We start from the raw sequence: 22,200 nt of genomic DNA, 5'->3' as shown, positions 1-22,200 counted from the left end.
CTGTACAGAGCAGCATCACAGTCTCTTTCCCACTTTATGACTATACACATCAGATGTCCTATGGTGCAGGCACATATCACATACCAAAATATAAGAAAACACTACAGGTATTTGCACAATGGGAGAGATTTAATATATACAGCAAACTAACTTTGGCAAACTCATCTTCTACCTTAATGACATCCTTATAAAATACCAAATTGAATTTCAAAAGAAGTTATAGCAATAGTACTGATAATCTCTCTCTTTTTAAAAAAGTTACCTCTGGTTTTCAAAAATAATTTCTCGTATGTCAAGTTTTAAAAGAAAAATTTTCTTTACTAGCTTTGAGAGGAAAAAAAACCCAAAGATGATAAAGGAAAACTTCTATTTAGTATTCCTGAGACAATGCAACTGCACCTGTGTCCAGTTTCCAAATTTAGTTTAGTACCTAAAAATATTCCAATTCACTTACCTTTAAGCGAAAAATCCTTGGATAAGATTAGCCAAGGATCAGATCTCCTCAATAAAAATCTATCAAGATCTGATAGTTTAGATTCTCAGACCACCAGCTGACACATTCAACAAAAACAACAACAGTGGTAAGGGATGTCAGCCTCTACCAGCTACCTGCTACTGGCCCTGTTGCATGTAGCATAACCACGCGAACACTTCAGCCATGCCACCACAGAGCAGTCGCTTAGCTTCAACTGCCATTCTCAGGTGGGCATAGATTCTGCAGGTACAGTAAAATGCCTAAGGGATTGAATAGGCATCCGCTGTGAGTGGCAACTTCTCAAACCACTCCACTGACGTCTGCTAGAGCTCCTTTGCCCATAATCCTAGGTAAAGAGACTATTTAAAAAGGCTTAAATTACTTACTTCAGCAGACTAAGTAATGTTTCCAACAGAAGCTACACGCATTTTGAAATACAGCACACTGTACCTTCCAAATGTACATACTTAATGTACAAATGTATTTAATTGCTGATTGAAAGCAAACAAAGTTAGAAAAACACACCTAAGAAATAATAAAGAAAAACCCAAATATTTCTAATAAGGAAGCTCATATGCGTTATCTCTTCAGGTCACCTATTCCAACTCAACACACCCTGCTTGCTTCCCATCTCTTGGTCCCCAGCTTTTACTAGCCATAATTTATAAACCACTTAACAAGCACAAAACAGTAACAGTACAAAAATTCTTGGAGGGAGAAGGGGGAACAGTGGCTCAGTAAATAGATTTCCATCTTCAGAAGTCTTCAAGTCACAGCTGACCTGATCTGGTATTTGTGACAGTCCTGCTTCAAACAAGGAATCAGACTAGGTGACCTCCAGATGTTCCTTCCAACCAGCTTTTCTATGGCTCTGTGGCTCTTTAAAAGACTGCCTTGCTCATACATAGGAACAAATACATAGGAATACATAGGAATCAATAACTCAGGACTGCACTGCACAGAAGGAAGATAAATCAAATAATACTTTTGTCCAATCAATTTCTTTACACTTGTCCCTAATCATGTAAGAATGAAATGAGAAAAACACTCTTGATCAAAACAAATAAAGAGTTTCTCAAACTACAACATAAAGTCCAAAGAAAATCATCATCTTGAAACAGCTGAAGAAGCCTTCTTCAATAGCTGCAACTGCATAAAAGCTGTTGTTAGGCCTACCATCTTGAGGCACTAACAGTGGCCTCCCTATCCAGCAACAGCTACAATACTAAATTACTTTTTGCGGAGTAGAGAAATACTTACTTGAACAAGTATTTGATAAATGTTTTGTAAATATTGATAAATAATTACTGATTCATTCTTATTCCTGTTTCTACTGTAGAACAATACTTGTAATAAAGATTAAAGTATTACTTCTTTTTTAAATAAAGTTCAATTTCAAACATAGTCAACACTTCTTTGGGAAAAAAAAAAAAAAAAAAAGAGCAGAGCTTTATTCCCCCTTGCCAGAATTATAAAATAACATTAGTGGGGGAAAAAAAAAACAAAACAAAAACACCAACATGGTTTGTATTCAAATATATACAATCAAAACTATATTAAAAAAAAAAATCTACTTTGCTGCAAATTGAACTGTTTTGAAGCTTGGAAATGTCAGCCTATATTATTCCTGTGTAACCTTGCATTCACCTGATTTTACTGTGTCACTAATTATGTCTCCACACTGCCTTTTCCAACAGGCTCCAGATCTCAGTTGAGTTTCAGTTCAGAGGGGAAGAGACTCTGAGACACCTTACCTTGTACAGAAGTTGTAACTATCATCTCTTTTCCCCTCCCACGCTGCCAGAGAGGATCAGCTCTTTTTATGCCACCTCCAATACTGACAGAGAGCTAAGCTGTTCCTGAGATCAGGGAGGGGACACAACTAGAGACACCTAAGGCGAGAGCCCATCCATGTTCAGTGGAAGAATCAGGACTGTGCAACAAATAAAGAGTCCTTTTGATCTCTACCAGCGAATAAAGGCAAAATACACAATTGCTTTATTCTTCAAGCAAACGACAACAAATCTCATCCTAAATTAAACTATAATTTAGTTATCTGTGGATATAAAACAAAACTCTCTGTTGATTTGAGGTAATATTTCTCTCCAACAACATGCTACCAACTTATACCCAGAGCTGGTAGCATCAGTGCCCAAAAGCTCAATTTGCATATTTCCTGACTTTGCCTGCTGAAACAAACCACTTGGATATTAAATTGAAACAAGAACACTGTCAAAATGCATACCATCTGCAGTAAAGGACAGCGCAGTTGTGTAACATTTTAGCTATCACACCATTGTTTTTTCTGAATGAAAACAAACTCCATCTTGCAGCAGCAATGCAGTAAAATACAGGTTTTCCACAGTAAACTTACTTGAACAAGCCCCTCCTCATCTGCCAAAAAAGCTGAAACCTGTATTAAGCAGACACAAGTAATAATAACTTGGATACTGCCCTGTCTACCTGGACAGTGTTTGGTGCTTGAAGGCCAGTGAGGACAGAAACCTGTATAGTGAGTGTTAGTATAACTCAATAACAGAGGTTAGTGAAAGCACTAAAGTGAATGTGAAACAAATGCTATTCTGAGAAAAGCTGATTTCAAAGTCAGTGAATGTCGTATTGGAAAGCGCTGAAATATCTCTACTGTTTGAAATAGTGTGTTCCAGGTTTCATGTATGACTCAGTCTCAGAGTAAAGGCAGTACTTTATATAACAAACCAAAACTACACCAAAATAAATGAGAGAAATAATTCAAAGGTGAACAATTTTTACATTACTGCTTTTTAATTTTTAATGCTAAATTAATGGTGATTGCAATAGGTGGGGCAGAAGAAATATGACTTCCCTGAAGTAATGCTTTATCATCTGTTCTAATCTCAATTCCAAGAGACTGGATTATTTTATACTTTCGACTGACAGTTAAGAGCTGTTTTTTATCGATTTTCCTTCTACATATTTATAATTGTCATCAAGTAGTTTGTTAAACAAACTCATTGATGAAAATAAACAAATCCAGATCTACACATCTTTCACATTTATTAAGTAACACCACTGCTGGAACACTTCTGTTCTAGAATTCACTGAAAATCAACATTTTACTATCCAAGAGCCCCTTAGCCAGCTCTGAGAAAATTCTTAGATGTTATTTAAGTTCAGTAGGTCCACAAGATGTCTGGCTACCATATGCTTTCCTTTCAAGCCAAAACAAATTCCACAGATGTTATCACTGAATAGATGTGCAGGTAATTAACAAAGTAACATAAAAACTAGGACCTGGACACTAGTTATGACCATCCAAAAACCCCACTAGGGAGATTAGATGCAATTAAAACAGAAGCCATCTCAAGCTGGTCTTGCCATCTGAGGGTGAAGAAGGAGGAATAAATAAATAAATGATATTTTAGATCTCTTCTAGTCCTATTTTAGAGGCATAGAAATGTAGATAAATAAAACACTAAGCCACAGAAATGCTCTTGACATTTGTAAATAACCTCAGGAAGGACAATACAACCCATTTATAAGTTATCATAGCATAAATCATTTGGACTTGAAAGCAGGAACATTTTTACAGATCTAGTGGAACTTTTTGTTATGAACTGATAGTTGAGTCCTTGTGGCTCCTCCTTGAAGAACAAAAGTAATATCAATCCGTGCTTCAAATTATAAAGTGACAACATAGAGCAATTTTAATAAAAATTGATTTTAATAATAATTTTTAAGAAAAATGCAATTTTTACCACACATGCAGAAGAGCCTCATTCCCCCAGATGAAGAAACAGATGTTTTTGACAAACACTAACTCAGTAGTATTTGCCATGGTAAAATAAAGTTAGTCCCCTCCAACTGCAAGAATTCCTGTTTTCTCATTACATTCTAGCAGCAACTCTACTGTTCTCCAATTGAAAAAACGGCCTGAATTTTCCTGTTCACAAATTTGTAAGACACATTTCATGCCTTTCAAAGATTTGGCAGCTACTGAGCATGTCCTGTTTTCTCTTTATTCTCCTAATCTTCTATGTTGCTCCCAACAGCTCCTCTTTCAGAAAATAATGTGCAATAATCTGGAAAACGAAGCCTTACTATAGATTTTTGAAGCTTCCACACTGACACAGCATATGCTTTTATGTAGTCAAAAGAGCAAAGCAGGTCTGAACAGGTGCATTAATAATGCTGACTTAACTGAGCAATGTAAGTAAATCCAACAAACCTCAGGGGTAGGTTTCTGGAGATACTGACGCTGCAGCTTAATGCATTGAGTACATTGTTACAACTTGGCAGAATACCTCATTTAATGTTTTCAACATGGTTAACAGGCTGTTCCAGATCTAGAGGCTTACAACAAAGTTTTTACAACTCTGAAGACAAAAGTGAAGATTAAACTCCCAAGGACAGTCCACCAGACACTACAAAACTGCTGCCAGGCTGTTAAATTCATTTCTTCACATTCAAGCAATGCTTGATTTCATATACAAAATGTAATGGTACTCTAAAAAAATAAAAGACACTGTGAAATAGACTTTAAGCGGGTAGACTGCTATGAATCTTTCACAGCACAAGTACAGGGTATAGAATTTACATCAAGGTTCTTCTAAAGGTGTGTGCTGTATTGGTGTCTTCTACGCCAATTGGAATAGAAGAGATTCCACTTACACTCACTTCAATCTCTGCTTCAGGCATATCGCAGTTCTTTCAAGCAGCCTCTGGTCCCTCCTGTTTTCTCAACCCTATGGATGTTCTGAATTTCATCCAATCCCTGTTTCAAGCACGCAATCACAGAATTCTCATGCTTTTGTACCGTGCCTTCCACTGCAATCTTGGTTGTACCCCACGATTTACTTCAGCGTAGCTGTCTTAGTCCAGATCCAACAAGCCTATCACCATTGTCACAGTCTAATTGAAGGATTTATAGCCTAATTTATCTAACTCCACTAGTAAAATAACATTTAAAATAAATGTGTAGCATGCAAGTTGTTTACAGAACTACTCTCTCTGATTCTGTCTTTGCATTATATCCAGTACTGCCCTGTCAGTAATATTGACACAGAACACTGCCACAGTAATAACCATTGCCATGTTTCAAAGACATAGATTCAAGAAAACCTCCTAACTATGGCAATGCTCACAACATGGCTGTGTTCGCCAGTAAGTTTTGCTCACAATAGTTACGGGAAGATTTCAGCTAAAAAACTGAACAACCTGTCTATATTTATGAACAGCATCTTTTGGGTACCACCACTACAGCAAGTCAGGAATGTGCAAATCATCTCAATAGAAACATGAACTGGGACTCAAAGTTACATTTAGCTGCCTTAGAGAGCCAATAGCGGAAAAAAAATATCACCTTGTTAAAAAATAAGGAAAGGTACTTGCTTTTACATTACTGATGCTCTCTTCTACCTCCTGTACTTTTAAAGAAGATTGTAAACAGTGATTATGGCTATGATCAGATTTCAATCAAGTGCTTTTCTGAATTCGGAACAAGTTTTACCAAATCTCTTTCTCTGTTCTACATTGTAAGGGTATCTTTAAACAGAAGAGCTTTGAGAAATACTACTTAGCCTTAAACATTATGAAACATTATGAAACAATAAGGCATTAGCATAAATTCAGTGCAATCCTATCCATTTCAGCCTAATAGCTACAGGACTAACAGCCACTTAACAAGCATAGGAAGAAAAGCTCTTTCTCATAATACTGTAATGTTTTAGGAAAATTTTCTCCAGCAAGGTCAAAATTTGCAGTGAAGTAGTCAGAATAAGAAGGGAAATGCCTCAACATATCAAAAGATAAAGGACAAGAGAGTACCAAAAGAAAAAGAACCCTTCATATCATGCCCAGGACAATGCCTGCCACCTGCAGATGAAACAGAATGTTTTATGCCCTCCACCTGAATGAAAACGAACACACCATCTGAGCATAACTCAGACTATCAGAGCCAGCAGATCAAGCAATTAGAGACACAGGAGAAGTGAAAGTGGAGAAGAGGAATTTCTGTCATTTCTTACTGAATAGACACAGAGGACATCTCCATGTGCAGTCAGGGTTGCAAAACAGTGCAAACACCAACAGAATTGTGACAGAGAACTTTGTGACTCTTTTCTGGATTTCCACCTGCACTGACACATCTCCTTCCTGTCCAAAACTGACAATGAAAGGGAGTAATACTCTACCTGCAGTGTTCTCTGATGATGAAAATACGTATAATTAAAACCTAAGTTCAGATGATTAATGGCATCTGGTACTGGTCTGCAGCTACAGATACGTATTCTTAACAAAGCTATGCACTAATTGTTTTCTATATTAAATTACCTCTGATAATGTTAAGCTCCTTATGACACAATATGGAATTGGAAAAACAGCGGTACATGGCACTCTACTGCTGAATTTACTATTCAGTCATGTAAAACCACAAATTAAAACTGAAAGAACAACTGTTTTAACTCCCATGTTTTTAGCAGTATGGAACACTAGCTTGTTTTATAATAAGCTTCTGAAACATAGAGTCCTAAAATATATTCTAAAAAAGCTCAACATAAAGCACAAAGGACAATAATTGGATAAATAATCTCCGTTCTATCAGATCAGCATTAGATGAGCCTTGGTATTAAGAAATTACAAAACCCAAACTTTTTTTAGCACTTCAGAAAACAAAACAAACTTATTGCAAGAAATGGAGATCACATAATAGCTATACAGGTCAATATATGTAACATAACTGGGATAATGAAAAGCCAGGGATTTCTGTTTTCACTTTAGCAACCCGGCACCATATGCAAGATACAAAAAGGAAACGGACTGAAGGAAAGTTCTCTCCTGATTCTAGTTTTAGTAATGAGCTGAATTTCCACTGTGTCAATTAAAAGACAGGAATTTTGAACCGAAAGAACTGCCTGTATTTAGGTATTGTGATTAAGCACATTACAGTAAGCACTACAGTTTCCACTAACAGTGCAGGATTTAGTCTGGGATGTACTCAAGACCAAAAATTCTTTAACGTTACAAACTAAAAATATGAGAATTTTCACTGAGATTATATTATAGCATATACTTTTATTGTAAATACAATCATTCTCTGATAGCTGTTCATGAGGAATTTCTTTAAAAAAAGCTTAAACTCAGTATTTACAGTTCTTCTAACAGGACTTCCAAATTTGCCTCTTTTAGTCTTTAAAAACAAAACATGATTTGTAACTATAAAAAAATTCTGCTAACATGCTACTAAGTACATCAAGTGTCAAGATGGAGGCAAACAGGCGGCTTTTTTGAAATTTTGTTATTTTTATGACATGTATAAGAAAAGCAGTTATCACAGTAAACATCACCTATATCAATTAACTTCAAAAGCTACTTTCAAATATTGCCAGTCTGTTTTGCTAACAGTGGTTGTCTTTCAAAACAATGATCTACTGAAAAATTACACATGCTGTTCTGTGAGCATCTCTTAATTCATAGAAAGTGGATTTTTAAGCATCTGTTGTAAAATGAGGGTTACAATGAAGATGGCGACCTACTTTAAATACTTCCACAGAAAAGTAAGGGACACTTGGTCCCCAATTTTTTTCCCCACAGTTCTTTAAATTAAAAAGCCCTTATTTGCAATTTGGGTTACTATTCATTTTGTTGTTGTTTGGTTTTAAGAAGAATGAAAACAGTAAAACATTTGGAGAGTTAACAGTCACAAAAGTGAATGTAAAATACATTACTTTTGCTGAATATTACATATATGAACTTCAACTGTAACTCTTAAATTTTATGTTTAGATGTGGGCATTGAAATTTTTTGGAGGGAGGAGTTTGTGGTTTGTATGGTAAGACAGTTCTTTGGCTATTCTGCACAAATATTTGGGATCTAAACAGTACTTGTTTTCTTGGCTGTAAATTTCCACTCAGCTTCTAGCTAAAATGCATTGGCATCAGATCTCTGAATTCACTTACCCTTTAGAAGACACTTTGTTACACAGATTTTTGGTTTTCACTCTCTGCTTTTCAGATGAAATCCAGCATTTACCTGTCAACCTACACTGTTCTGAAAATAAGCCTATCGCTTCAAAAAAATGTGATGTTTGAAGCAGTCTGCTAAAATCTAGCACAGATAGCTTAGCCCATGACTCAACAGGATAACAGATCAAGCTTTATGGTGCAATTGTTTTAAAATTTTCCAGTGAGTTAACTAAAATCTGGATGGTGTATCACCTACCTGAAACACGTAACTAGATGCTGCCCACATCTGTAATAAAAATGCTATCTGCATAAATTCTGTATCTCAGTTGTTGGACTAAGCCGAAATGTGATCAGGCCTGCAGTAAAGCGATACTCTTTGATGACCTAAACTGCACAGTTGAACAGGAATGATTTTGGATTCATGATCTCATGTAATTACTCTGTGTTTCTTTGTAATTTGGATAAGGTAATATTATCAGAGAGGGGAGAAATATTTCCACAACTGCTATGACATAAGACAGCATAAAACAAGCTACACTCTCTGATGTTAACCAGTCAGTCAGATTCATTCTCCTAAGTATTTTTTGTAAAAAACAAACTCTTCCAATGAATTATGTTCTCTAAAGATACATTCTGCAAATCATGGTTCTATCAGCTGATGAGCCTGTTTTATATGTTTGTGTTACTGAATGGGAAACTTTCACATTAAAATTAACACCAGAAAAGTCTAATGCAATAAGGCTGTCCTGTTTCACAAAATAAAATGTAGACTAATCAGCCAAGACAACAATAAAAAAAAAAAAGAAATCAGTATCCTCCTAATTCATACTACAGGTGAAAATGTCAACTTACCAGACTTGTGCTTCTTGTGTTTTGCTTTCTTTTTAATTATAAACAACTTGTTCTGGATCTCAGATTTGTAAGATTTGAATGGATGAAGATGAATCTCACGCTTTCTTTGCAAGTCATCAAGTTTTCTCTGTAGATTTTCATTTAGAATATCCTTCAACTTCTTTTTTTTCTTCTTCTTTTTTTTTGCCCGCAATTTATTTAGTTTATTATTTTGCAGTGAGTTCTCTAGCATTGTTTCTTTAGCAGATTCATGGTAATTTATGTCTTGGTTGTCATTATGAGTGCCATTGACATGCATTTGGCAAGCTTTCAGCGTGTTCTCCCTGAATGGGCTGATCTCAGCTTTTACTCTGGCCATTTCACCACAACCTTGTCCATTCTCCACAGCCTTTATGTCTCCTGAACTAGTGTGACCACCCATACCAACAATCTCTCCTGAACTAATCAAATTCCTCAAGTTCTCTTTACAGCAACCAGTTTTTTTCATGTCGCAGACTCTTGAGGTCTTGATTTCACAGTTAATCTTAATCTCCTCTGCAGCGACTCTAAAGCTACCTAAATGTGTTTTTTTTTCTGGACAGATAATGATGGAGTCCATACTTTTCTCTACTTCTGTCTTGGAATGATGTAACAGCTCTTCTCTACCACCAGAATTGACCTCCCCATTGCTTTTGCTTACATATTCATGTTTTACTTTCTCCACTTTAATACGTGACACTTTTTTAACTTTAATGGGAGGAGATGGGAATTCAGGAGCCTGAAAAGGTTTTTGTTTGTAAATCCGAACATCTGCACCACAGAACTGTGGAAAGTGAACATACGCGTTCTCCAAGTAGTCATAACCAAGAATTACTTCTCTGCATTCATGGATAGGCTGACCTAGTACTGCATCCTGAACATCCTTTTGTGTTTCATACACGAAATCACAGAGACCTTTTAGCAACCACACTTTTTGGTAGAATGGTAGCTCATGAAATGGTTTTTCCTCCAAGGGATTAACTTCTCCAAGGACTTTGAAAAACTGAGGACACAATCCAAGTTTTTCTGCGGAGCTATTAGGATTGTCAGTTTGCCCTACAAGAGTATACCAGTGTTGTACTTTCTGTCTGAGTGCTGCTTCCCAAGTCCTGTAAGAAAGTGTAGGCCTGCGATGTAACGTGGATCTGCGATGAGGAGGACTTAACAAAGAAGTCATTATTTTAGATAAAAAAGCATTACACTGAGGCATCAGAAGACAACGTTCCAATTCATAGAACACTATTTCAGGTAAATTTAAAATCTGTTGTGCTAAACAAAGAAAATGACCAATAGCTGGAATCTCCCACATTGTTTCCATCCTTGTAGGTGCTGCTTGAGCTAAAAGTGACTTTTCCCATTCTTCTATTTCTTTGTGACTAGCTTCTTCTGCTTCTTTTCTTTCTTGCTCTCTCAGCCTATTAAAAGAAAGTTCATGAAAGTTCAGATATCAGGTGAACAAAAAGAAACCAGGGAGAAAAGAACAGAACTACAGCATGACGTACTTATTTTGAAGTAATAAAGAACACAGTACATAAAGTTTGAATTCAGTTTGTCTTACTTTGGATTACACAATACACCACTGCACCAAAATGGGAAATTATAGTCTTTTATTTCTATCACCACTAGTTTAAAAAAGGGAAAAGGTAACAAAAAAACCTGGTAGATATCAATAGTTTGGGTGGTTTAGATTTTTTTTTAAAAATGTATTCCCTTCCCCAATCCCTTTTCGGCAGGATTAAGTATTTCCAACAAACTACCCATATAAAAATCTCTGAAAACAAATTCCAGATAAGTCTTGCTTTCAAATGCTTGCCCTGCGCCTCGTGTCACCTACCTTGTAACTCCCTTCTTCAGCACACAAGTACACATGCCTAACTGTTAAGTGCTTCATTCACATACAAAAGCCCTTTTCCCTCCCACCCATAGGAGTGTTACTAGTTGGTTTGCAATGGTGGTCAAAAAAGGAAACAAATATCAGGATGCATGAAGAATGTGATGGAAAATAACACCAGAAATTAAATGTCATTACATTAATAAATGGTTTGCCCTCACCTGAAAAACTGTATTCAGTTCTGGTCCCCCTATCTAAAAAAAGGATAGAGCAGAAATAGTGGGTATTCAGAGAAAGAGGTTATCAATAATCAGAGGCCTGTAAAAACTTCTGAAAAATCTATACACATATATTGTGTTTACAATAATAACACAAAACTATTCTAAGGTCAAGCTGACATTTCCAGACTAACCAAGGACAAACATATTCCTAGAACACATCTGCAGCAGTTGTTTTGCAGCTCCTGAGTGGATAAAACCATGGCATCTGACCTTAAAACTCAGCAGACATACTCCCCAAGTACAGATAACCACCTAAAACAGAATCCAGACATAACTCCCCACTTTTCTTATCATTTTCTACCTTAAGACAGCAGACACATCTCACCAGCTCATTCCTTCTCACTTGCAGCAAGAGATTTCAGTTAGAGGGGAGAGGAGGCAAAGACTAGATTGTACTCTTTTCCCCTCATTTACCACTTCTAACACACTGAAGGGTTGAGTTAATTTTTCATAGGAAAAAGGTAAGGCATTGGAACTCTGATGACAAGGTACAGAGAACTGTTTTAATTCTACAATAACTTGTTTCTACAAACTTTCTTGTAAAAAATAAACTAGAAAGCTATGTACAAAACAGCAATATTACGCATTATTCTAAATTAAATAAAGATTTAATAGTCAGAAGAAATTAAATTTGGAGACGCCCACGCGACCTTAATTCTGTATCTGTAATGTCTTACATCATATTATGACATACTCTACATTTTTCTGTAGGACCCAGTTCCTTCCATGCTCACAACATCCTCATAAAGGCAAAATTGACTGTATAAGCATACCTCATTCCACAATTTGCTAATTTAAATGACTAACTTGCAAGCAGAATTGAACTCTTTAAATGTTTTAATGAATATGCCTGAAACTTATCCCAGGATCACGTTTTCAGAGATGGTAAAGACAGAGCTGCCTACCATAATCTTCAACAAACTAAAGTCGTACAGACACTTAACTCCCATTGAAATCAACACTTAATTACCTGTCATTCACTGGTGGTTTTAAAATTTTCAGTAGGAATCTACCTCTATGTTTCAGTACCTAAATGCAAGCATTTCCAATTATATAATAATTCCATGATTATTTATTGTTAACTAATATGTAAGTTAGTACTTATATTGATATGTTACTTAATTAGCATGTAACGAAGCAGCCGAGTAGAACCTCATTGAAATGATGGAAATGTAACTAATAATCCAAAGAAGATATTCAATATTCTGATAATTGGAACAATTGAACAAAAAGAAAGCTTATAAACAAGACTGACAAGAAAAGTAAATCAGATGTTGTTATATATATACTTCAAGGAGGAAAAGTGCTTTTGCTGCTGTACAGAAATTATTAGCTGCAAAATAGTGAAATCAACTTTGCAAAGATATCTTCTCATTTTTTATATGTTGAGTCTACCATGATGAATGTATGAGTTGGGGGAGGTTATAAAACATTAAATAAAGAAAAAATGAAATAGATTGTGCAAGAAATAAATAAACTACAAGAAAGTGAGAACTGTCTACAAAGAATAGCTATATTTCTTTAGGTATGAGGCTAAGTTTTGTAGAAAGGCACTTGCATTTGCAACCTTACTGATCTGGGGCTGAAAGTATGTAACTCCTAGTAGAGGTGGCTAAACAGTCTAAACTAAGATAATTACTAGCTAGAAAGTACGTGTATGCAGAGCGGCCAGCTAGATGGCCAGAAATTGAATCATGTTCCTGATAACTCATCTGCAAGCGGGTAAACACCAGGTGTTGCCTATCCAAACACAACTGATTTGCCAGCACACGAGCAAGTTTTACTTCTGCACTACACGCAATTTTATGGGGAAAAACAGCAGCAGAGCAAGACCAGAAGGAAGGCGAACTTCCATATGGTAGAAATTAAAATCCTAAATAGTTTACCCACTTATTTGGGTTGACCATCATAGTCATTCATAATTAAACTTTAACACAGGATAGCCTATATTATAGCAAAATATTTGGACACTCATTCTTTTACAACTGTGATGAAAGACTAAGTGAAACGATCAATAATAATAATCAATAAAATAATTTGTATCCACTAAAGTAGCACTTTAGTTCTAAGAATAGAGTTTGTACCATTAATTCTACTGGGATACATTCAAATAAATAGGAATTCTGCATTAACATTTTGTGGCCTGAAAAAGATGTGGATAATTGTTCAGAATCACGTATTTTTACTTGAATATTCCTTGCAGATTCAGTATAAGCTTTAAACAGGTATAAATGCAATTTCAGTTCAGCAAACTTCATTGTTATTACAAAAAATGAAGAGCGAGTGAAAGCCAAATTCAGTAATGAAAATGCACATCTGCTAATGGACCAAGACTGCAGCTCCAAGGCATACTGCAACAGGGTTACCAAAAGGATGGCACTGTGCACTCCAATTAAACTACTCAATTCTGCAATCTTGCATATACTTTTGGAAGTACCTATTCTGTGCTAATCTCAGTGTGTCAGATTTCTAAAAAAAAAAGAAGCTGAATAACAATTTTCTCTTCTTAACAGGTAACAATATATTCAACAAAACCAATATTTTAAAAATAATCCAGACTAAGTTTAGGAAGTTGGAATACATTTTTGAATAAAATACTGCCCCATCTTAGTGTCACAAGTATGTGCATTTATATCTAAAACACTTTGAAAAATGTATATATGCTGTATCATATGATCTTCACTGGTAATGCAACACTAATTTTACAGGCCTTCCAATTTCCAAGTCTTTTTCATAGAATACCTCTACAATGTACTTTTGGAACATTTGCATTTTGGTGAGCTGGGAAACAATTCGTATAGAGAGGTCCAAGTTACTTTGAAAACATGGTGGATATATTAGGAAATAAGAAAAGTTAAGAAGACATCTGAAGCATGATTATTTGAGGAGATCAATAGAGTTAAAGAAATATTCAACCAGCTACCTACTGACACATTTTTATTCCTTCCTAATAAGTGACATAGTTCAAAAGTTTAGGGCATAAAGAGGCAAGCTAATTGTGGTATTTTTCTGTTATTGAAGAACATTCTGTAGAATCAGCCACTGTGGAGTATCCTTTGCACAGGATCTGGGACTTTTGAGTATATCCAGATACATGGACTTAACTGTTAATTACTACAGCTTTGCAGGAATATGCTTAAAACAGGTGTATGAAAGCAAAATTTTTATTTGATCAGGTAATATGTCCTACTGACTCTATGGATGAATTGAAATCCAATCAAAATGTCCTTTTTCATAACAGTGTTATCAAGTTCAGAGATCTAGAACACAGAACTGAACACAAATCAAGATAATTTTACCAGAGAAACAATAACCCTAGTGATCTTTGCTTTTCTGCAAAGTGTGAGGTGGATTAGAAGAAGAAAGATTCGCTTATTTCTAGGGAAAAAGTACTGGCTAACACTCAAGTCAGCCAAAACTGTATGACTTCAAATCTGTTGAAAATGAAGATTACCTGCAAAATGAGAGTGAACTGGTTATATATGAGAAAAATATCTAAAACCGTAAACTTTGAAAAAAGCTGGAAATATTTTGCTTCCTAAAGCTAATACTGTCTTATCATCATGCTCCGTGTTCAGACGCAATCTCTCAACTTAATGTTGAAGTATACAAGCTTATAAGCTTCATTTTCCTCAAAGTGAAACATACCACACTCAACATTAAACACTGCCTGGAATTATATATCTCTTAAATTTATGAAAACCACAAAATCCCACAGACTTAACTACATACACATTCTAAATTTGTTACTTAACTGACAAGCTGAAATGCCACATCAGTGCGATAACAAGAGTGGCACTGGCAGAGATAATTTGCTTCCGGCTATCAGTGAGGGAAGCAGTGACAGTATCACAGAATTGAGACTATAGTTAAGCATTCTGGTAGTTTTTAATCTAATTGTTGCATGCAAAACAGTCCAAGGAGAGGTACGATAAACCGTAATGGAGCTAACAGGAAATTGCTGTGGATGCTTTCAGTTACTATTAAAAGTTTCACAATCCTAAAATAACAGCGTCCTTAATTTATTTTAAAGCTTACAGGACTTCAGCAATTTTTCAAGAAGGTCGTAAATCAAAAACTAATCTCTTGCTTTGTGGATGCACTGTATTGAAGTCCTAGGTTCTTTCATGAACTTAAGACACAAAGCACTACAACATTTATTTACCTAAAAAAGCCTTAAGGAGCTAGCCCCTGTAAAGAACTAGGAAGACATAATTATTTAAAACCACACCAAAACAGTTTTCCTATTACCTCTTTTCCTCTTTTGCTCTCAGCTGTTCCTCTTGTCTTAGAACTTGAACCATCACAGACTCAAACATGCCTGTTGACAAGCCTACTAAATTACGAGGTGTGGAACGACGTCTTGTTGAAATGCATGCTGTTCCTTTCTCATCTTCCAGCCCATAGCATCCTCTTGATGTTACAGCTATTGATGTTTTCTCTCTTAAATGCCTAGAAGAAAAAAGCAAGGCAATTCACAATTACAATTTCCCTTACCAACAGCGCTTCAACGCCCACACTACCAACCCAAGATCAAGCATATTTATTCAGAAAAGAAGCTATTTTTCACCTAACCTTTTTTCCACTTTGAAAGTTCTTTTATGAAATTTTAAACTTAAAACCAACATGCTAACATGAGCTATGTTTTCACATCTGTTAAAAATGGTGGATATTTATCTCAAGTAATCAAATATTATTTGGAGATTGAATTTCCTACAGCAATCCATAAATATTTGGAAAGAAAATACTTCCACAAGACCTGAGATCAGAAACTATCATTTTTAGAAGACACCTAAAAATACTGAAAAAAAAATGTGCACTTGTTGGTTTGCGTTGGGGTGTGTGCGTGTGTTAAAAAGCATTTAGTTTTGTTAAAAATTTAAAAAAAAAAATGAAAAGGAAAACACCACAAATTTCATTGTAAAGTTACATTCCATCTTACACTGTTTCAAAGTACTCCAGCAAAACTGGTATGAGAAGTAACACTCTATCACACAACCTCTGAAAACATGTGAGGGGACAGGGGAAAAAATCCAACCTCCATTCAAAAGCGACCTCCATTCAAAGGTAATTTTCTGTGGTTTGTAATATCTGAGAATCATACAGCTAACACTGATCGCTTCCCTTGAGTCACTTGATGGCGACCATTGAGCTAAGTACTGCTCAGTAATGAAGTAAGAATGATTATTCCAAGAAGTAGTTCTTGAATTTGATTTTACTAATAAAATTAGTTCTGTTAAACACTTAAAACAAATCTGTCTGATCAAAAATTGTAAAACAACTTTGAGACTTCTGGATTCCATAATCCTTTCTCTATATAGTTCTTAGAAACTTTTACCAAACTAATGTACACAGACATATCAAAAAAATCTTTACAAATCTCTGAAGAGTTAATATAAGACAAATTCCCTATATACTGAGGTAGGATTATTTTTAGCCAGTTTAATATTTCTTAATAATTATTTCAGCAAAGACTGTGCATTTGTGAAAGAATGACAACAGCAATCGAATTTTTTTAGTAAATACATATATTGCTATTTCATGACACGGTACATAAATGACTTCACTTTCTTATGGAGTTTCTAATAAAAAGGCATTGAGCATTCTCAGGTCCTACCTAATCCAATGAATAGTCATAATAATTAAACAAAGAGCCTTCATCAAAATGCACTTCAATTCAATACAGTTGACATGTTACAGTCACACAACATACAGAAATGAACTTGGCACAAATCTTCCAAGCTGCATTTGGTTAGCTATTTATTTGTCAGCAGTAGCTCTTTTAAGCCAGGAATTCTGATTTATTTTTTTTTTAAACGAAGTTTTACTCAAGCAAACTAGCAACATTCATGCCCCATTAGGTTCAGCTCCTTCCCTCCTACTCCCAAACTGTCCCAAAACTGCTGTTATGCAAAACGAGTTTCAAATATAGCATTGCTACACCAACACAGAATACATTCACTCTGGCTTATTCAATTGAGTTCTGCACCATGTTCCTTAAGTCTTCCTACTACACAAGCAAGGTTCTTCTGACCAGCTGGTGGCTAATGCTCCGTGTCACTAGCAAGTTTAAGGTTGACGGACATGCACAGCTTTATGTGTTTCCCAATACTGCTCCTTCTTCACCTTCACCCTTTGCCAAAAAATCCTCTTGGTCTTTACATACAAAATACTGTGTCCCTCAGAAGACTGGTGGACATTTCATTGTAAGAAGCCACCACACTTTTCTGAATATTACTAAACTAAGCCTATTTCAAACTCATGGGAAAGCATGTATTTCAGTTCTGATTTAAACTGGGCTTTCTACTGTATAGCTTGACAGCTTTCTATGCTTCAGCTGCCTTGGCTGATAAACAAATTCCTGCCAGGGACTTATATTTAAACATATCACAATTTCCATTTTGCCATTCAAGACTATAATATGCCAAGCATTATCTTTCACTTTACGATTATCAAAAAATATTCCAACATTAAATTACCCACTTCAAAGCAGGTACTTTGGCTGAAGATGTTATTCCTACTTATTTTAAAGACAGCAAAAATTTCACAGACTGCAAAAATCACAACTTTAAAGAGCCAGTTGTTCATAGAGTTTGGGCAGTTTCACTTGGTTTTGACAGCATAAAATAAAGAAAGGAGCATTTGACATCTTGTCTAAACACGTCTGCCTCCAGGTTCATAAAAGGCTTCTTTCAGAAAGAAAATCTTAGCCAGGAAATACTGTGCCCTATTTTGCATTTTGGTATTTTCGGGTTTGGAATCCCCAAAGCATTCTGAATTAAGATTTGAATAGCTCCCAGTAGGAAACGTCCCTCTTTGTGGAAGTACTGAGAGTTTGAGGATTTGAATGGGAACCGTTCAAACGTGTTTTACTGTGGGTTTTTAAAAAACCATTCAAATGGTATTTTTTTTACATAAAGAAACACACCCTCCTGTTCTACTTTATGTAAGCAGCATCTGGCAGGGCCCCTGTAGAGTTTTCTACACCTACCGGGACAGCAGCGCCAGCTTCTGTTCCAGCATCATCTCCAGCTTCTGGGCCTGTTTGGAGAGCCAGTGATCTACACCATGGAGCCGGTAACATGTCTCCAGCATTAGTCGGAAATCACCCACGAAATCTGCTATTCCTGCGTACTGCCCACTGGAAAATTTCTCTTCCATCTTCAACAGCCACATTCCAGCGGGCGACTGCTGAAAGGAGTGACTGCTGTTACGACCCGAGGGGGAGCCAGCTCCTTCTTCCCTGATGGGTGCCTGATCCGCGAGGGGCTTCAAAAACGGCGCTGTCAGAGGTCGGTACTTCTCCATGAGAAACTCGCGCAAGATGCGGTATCCCTGCTGCAGCTCGGGATTCAGGCTCTGCTCCCAGGAGCAGCCGCCGCTCTCCCCTCCCGCATCATCTCCCTCCTTCTCCGGCTCATCCTCCCCGCACCGAAGGCGGCTAGCCGCGGGCCGGTCCGCCGAAAGGTCTCCGCCCGCGGCGCCCGCGGGCTCTGCCGGGTCCATGTCTCCCACCCCGCGCACGCACAGGGCCTCGCCGGCTCCAGGGGGGCTGCCGGCCCCGGGCCGGTTCTTCAGCATCAGCTAGGGACCGCCGCGCTCCCCCTCGCCCCGCCGGCAAATCGACATCGGGCTCACCTATGCACGGAGACACGACTCAGTCCCTCGCCACGCTCCCCCGCGACGGCCTCAGCCCTGCCCCCAGCTGCGGGGCGGGGGGGTGGGCCGCGGCTGCCGGGGAGGAGGCAGCGGCCGGCCGCCGGCTTGGCCCGCCTCTCCCCGGCGCCGGCCTCCCCCGGCCTCCGCCTGGCGCGCCCGGGCCTGCGTACGGCCCCGCCCGCCCGAGGACCGCGCCCTCGTCCTCGGGGGCCGCCCCCGGCGGCGGACAGCGGCGCATCCCTCCTGCCGCATCCCGCCCCCCGCCGGCCTCGCCCCCCTCCCCGCCCGCGCCCCCCCCCGCCCCCCGCCGTGACGGGGCCTCCCTCCTCCGCTCGCCCGCGGCCCCCTCCCGAAGGGAGGAGGAGAGGGCGGGCGGCGGGCGCTTCCCCTCCTCGCCTCGCAGCGCGGCGCGGCGGGGCCGGCCCAGCGGCGGCGGCCGGGGGCGGCCGCGGCGGGCAGCGGTGTCAGTTAACGGTCAGCGCGTGCGGGAGGGGGCGCGGCCCCCGGCGGCCCGGGAGAGGGGCGAGAGAAAGGGACGCGGCGCCTCACCTAGCGCGCACGCGCCCGAGCGGCGGCAGCGGCGCGCTGGGTGTTTCGGGGGGCCAGGTGAGGTGGCGTCATCAGAGGGCGCCTGGCTGGGCGTGGGGCGCGGGAGGCCGCGGGCGCCTGCGCCGCCCGGGGCGGTGGCCGTTGGTGCGCACGCGCGCGGCGCGGGGGAGGCGTGTCTAGTGGGGGGAGTCCCCGGCTGAGTGGCCGCGGTCTCCGCGCTGCTTTCGGTTGGCAGGGTGTCGGTACTGCTGCGTAGGAACCCACCAGCCTCACCGAAGCGTGAACGGAGCTTTGCTGCTGTGCTGTGGCTACGAGATTTCCTCTAGGGACGCCCCGATGACGGATTTCCCGAATGTGAAAGGCATTCCGTCAGAGACGTGAACGTAAAGTGAGGGGGTTTGCCAAAGCATTCCGTCCTGCCTGTCGAAGTGCTACGGCAGGAGTTTGTCTTCTGTGAGTGGAAGCTGCTACGTGGAACCAGCCTGGGGCTGCGCTCGTAGTCCTTTCATACAATCATAGAATCGTTAAGGTTGGAAAAGACCCTTAAGGTCATCGAGTCCAGCCGTTAACCTAGCACTGCCAAGTCCACCACTCAACCGTGTCCTCAAGCACCACGTCTACCCGTCTTTTAAATACCTCCGGGGATGGGGACTCAACCACTTCCCTGGGCAGCCTGGTCCAGTGCCCGACTAGCCTTTTGGTGAAGGAGTTTTTCCTAATATCCAACCTAAACCTCAGATTTGCCCTTGGGCACCCTCCGGTCCTGCTCGCCCATACAGTGGCATACTCAGGAACATTGCCCAGGTCCGGGGGACTCCACAGCAGTAGCGTTGAACACCTGGGAGACAGATTACTTGAGTGCACAGTTTTGAGCTTTATCCCCTCCAACATACAACTGCCTGAAAAGCTTAGGGTACCTTCCTAAGAGATAGACAATGTGGGGGAACCAAGTTTTTTTTTGATGAAGCCTCTACTTCTATAGGGGCATTCTTGTCCATTCTGCAAGGTAGCTTTCTGCAGCGATAGCTCCAGAGACCTTGCTTATGACACCATCTTGATGGGAGTAAATCAGACTTTGCAACATAAAGAAATGTAGAACCACTCGCCTGTTATTGCACTTTCTCATTCTAAGGACACCAGGAGATTTCCGTCCCCTTCATCCCCGTTTGGTCACAGCCAGCTTTCATAAATGCATCTGTCAAGCTGCTTTTGCGGAAGGGGCCTGAGTGGAGGCCACAGGCCTGGTGCCCTGCTCACAGTGCTACAGTTCCCCTGCAGGCCTACAGGACAGAAGTTTGGGACTCACAAGCTTAGCAAAAGTTCCCTCTTTTCCAACCCCAGTCTACAAAGTCCTGCTACAGCCTATGCACGAAGGTCGATCCCCAAGGTCCTGCCATCTCTCCTGATCACTTACTGATATTACAGCTGCCTGGTTTTATCCTCCAAAACCTCCTCTTGAATTGCAAACTCCAAAGAAATGAGGTCAGACATCTCAGCGTGCAGGGTGTGGTACTGGAGTGGAGACTGCAGCGTGCCTCCACGTTGGAGGGAGGTGATCCTGCCTGGAGGACCATCGTGCATTGAGACCTTAGTGATCCATGCAACAGTTAACCCACATGTAGCCATGTACAGCATGACCTTCAGCCCTGTCTCGTGCTGTGCATATCGCATGGCCACAGGGTAAACTCAGCCAGCTCACTGTTAGAGGAGCCGGCGGGCAGCTCCCACATTGTACTGGCAATTACACCACCTCTGTGACCTTACCTCTATTTATAAGCACAGCAGAAGTTGTCGTGTGAATATCCTTTGTGTTTGACAGTAGAAATGATGAATAGAGTTGTTTTCTTATAAGAAAATCCTCTAATAGCATGAATGACCACAATGGGGTAGCCCTTCCACAGACAGAATCTCCATGGTGTGCCCTGATCAGAGGCCCGTTCGATGCTGCACTACTCGTGGTTCTCAGCGTCTGAAATGCTGTAAGATAACAATTCTCTATTTCTTTATGGTGTTAACTCTAATAAATTGCATTTGAAATGATACTTTGCAGAGTCTGAATACCTTTCTTACTGGGGCCATAACGGACCAGCATGTCCTGGTGCAAAGCAGAGGGAATGCTGTCTTGGGTTTTCTTTGATAACTTATCCCAGGAAGAGAGTTTGGCTTGTCTAATTCCCATTCCAGGCTGAAGGTGGAGGGTCATCATCAGGGGGACAGAAGTGGTGGAGGGCTTCCTGCAACATATGTGGAAATTAAATCAACTGGAGAAAAAGCATGATTGAAGATGATGGAAAGCAGCCAGCCAAGTTACAGTGGGAATTTCCAGTATAAATTAAAGTAGATTAGCCTGACAGCTCTTTTAGCAGCTTTGTGGCTTTTGGATGTTCAGCCAGCAACACTCGCTTTCTGGTACTGCTGGGTCAATCAGATAGGAAAATTCATCCAAGCAGGACTCTTAGGCCTCTTCCCACAGGACACTCAAGCAGTGGCTTCCCTCCCCCCTTCAGTCCTTGGCCTAACAACTTGTAAGGCCATGGGTCTTCACAAGTCTTGAGATCAGGCCTGCCCTGGACTAATGAGGATCAGCTCTCCAGT

At 39.6% G+C, this 22,200-nt stretch overlaps 1 protein-coding gene across 4 annotated transcripts in view; it reads right to left on the bottom strand.

The window, feature by feature from the left end:
* The window catches only part of BRD10 (bromodomain containing 10), a 55,086-nt gene extending 35,172 nt beyond the window's left edge, over nucleotides 1–19,914 (bottom strand). For 2 of the 4 annotated variants that reach the window (XM_087742126.1, XM_087742124.1), the window contains exons 1-3: nucleotides 18,389–19,203; nucleotides 15,649–15,849; nucleotides 9,268–10,700 (exon numbers count right to left, since the gene is read on the bottom strand). In XM_087742126.1, the coding sequence (XP_087598252.1) occupies nucleotides 9,268–10,700; nucleotides 15,649–15,849; nucleotides 18,389–18,978 (2,224 nt within the window). In that variant the 5' untranslated portion in view covers nucleotides 18,979–19,203. Of the gene's footprint in view, nucleotides 1–9,267; nucleotides 10,701–11,337; nucleotides 11,371–12,367; nucleotides 12,429–15,648; nucleotides 15,850–18,388; nucleotides 19,204–19,605 lie in introns of those variants that run through there. The other 2 variants (XM_087742123.1, XM_087742125.1) reach the window with 2 other exon arrangements.
* Nucleotides 19,915–22,200: the final 2,286 nt, after the last annotated feature.

Source organism: Nipponia nippon, unplaced genomic scaffold (genome assembly GCF_047370975.1).
Source record: "Nipponia nippon isolate SJK-2023a ecotype South Korea unplaced genomic scaffold, ASM4737097v1 scaffold_8, whole genome shotgun sequence".
Taxonomy (NCBI): Eukaryota; Metazoa; Chordata; class Aves; order Pelecaniformes; family Threskiornithidae; genus Nipponia; species Nipponia nippon.
Note: the sequence above shows the minus strand (reverse complement) of the source record. Positions and strands in the feature narration are given on the sequence as shown.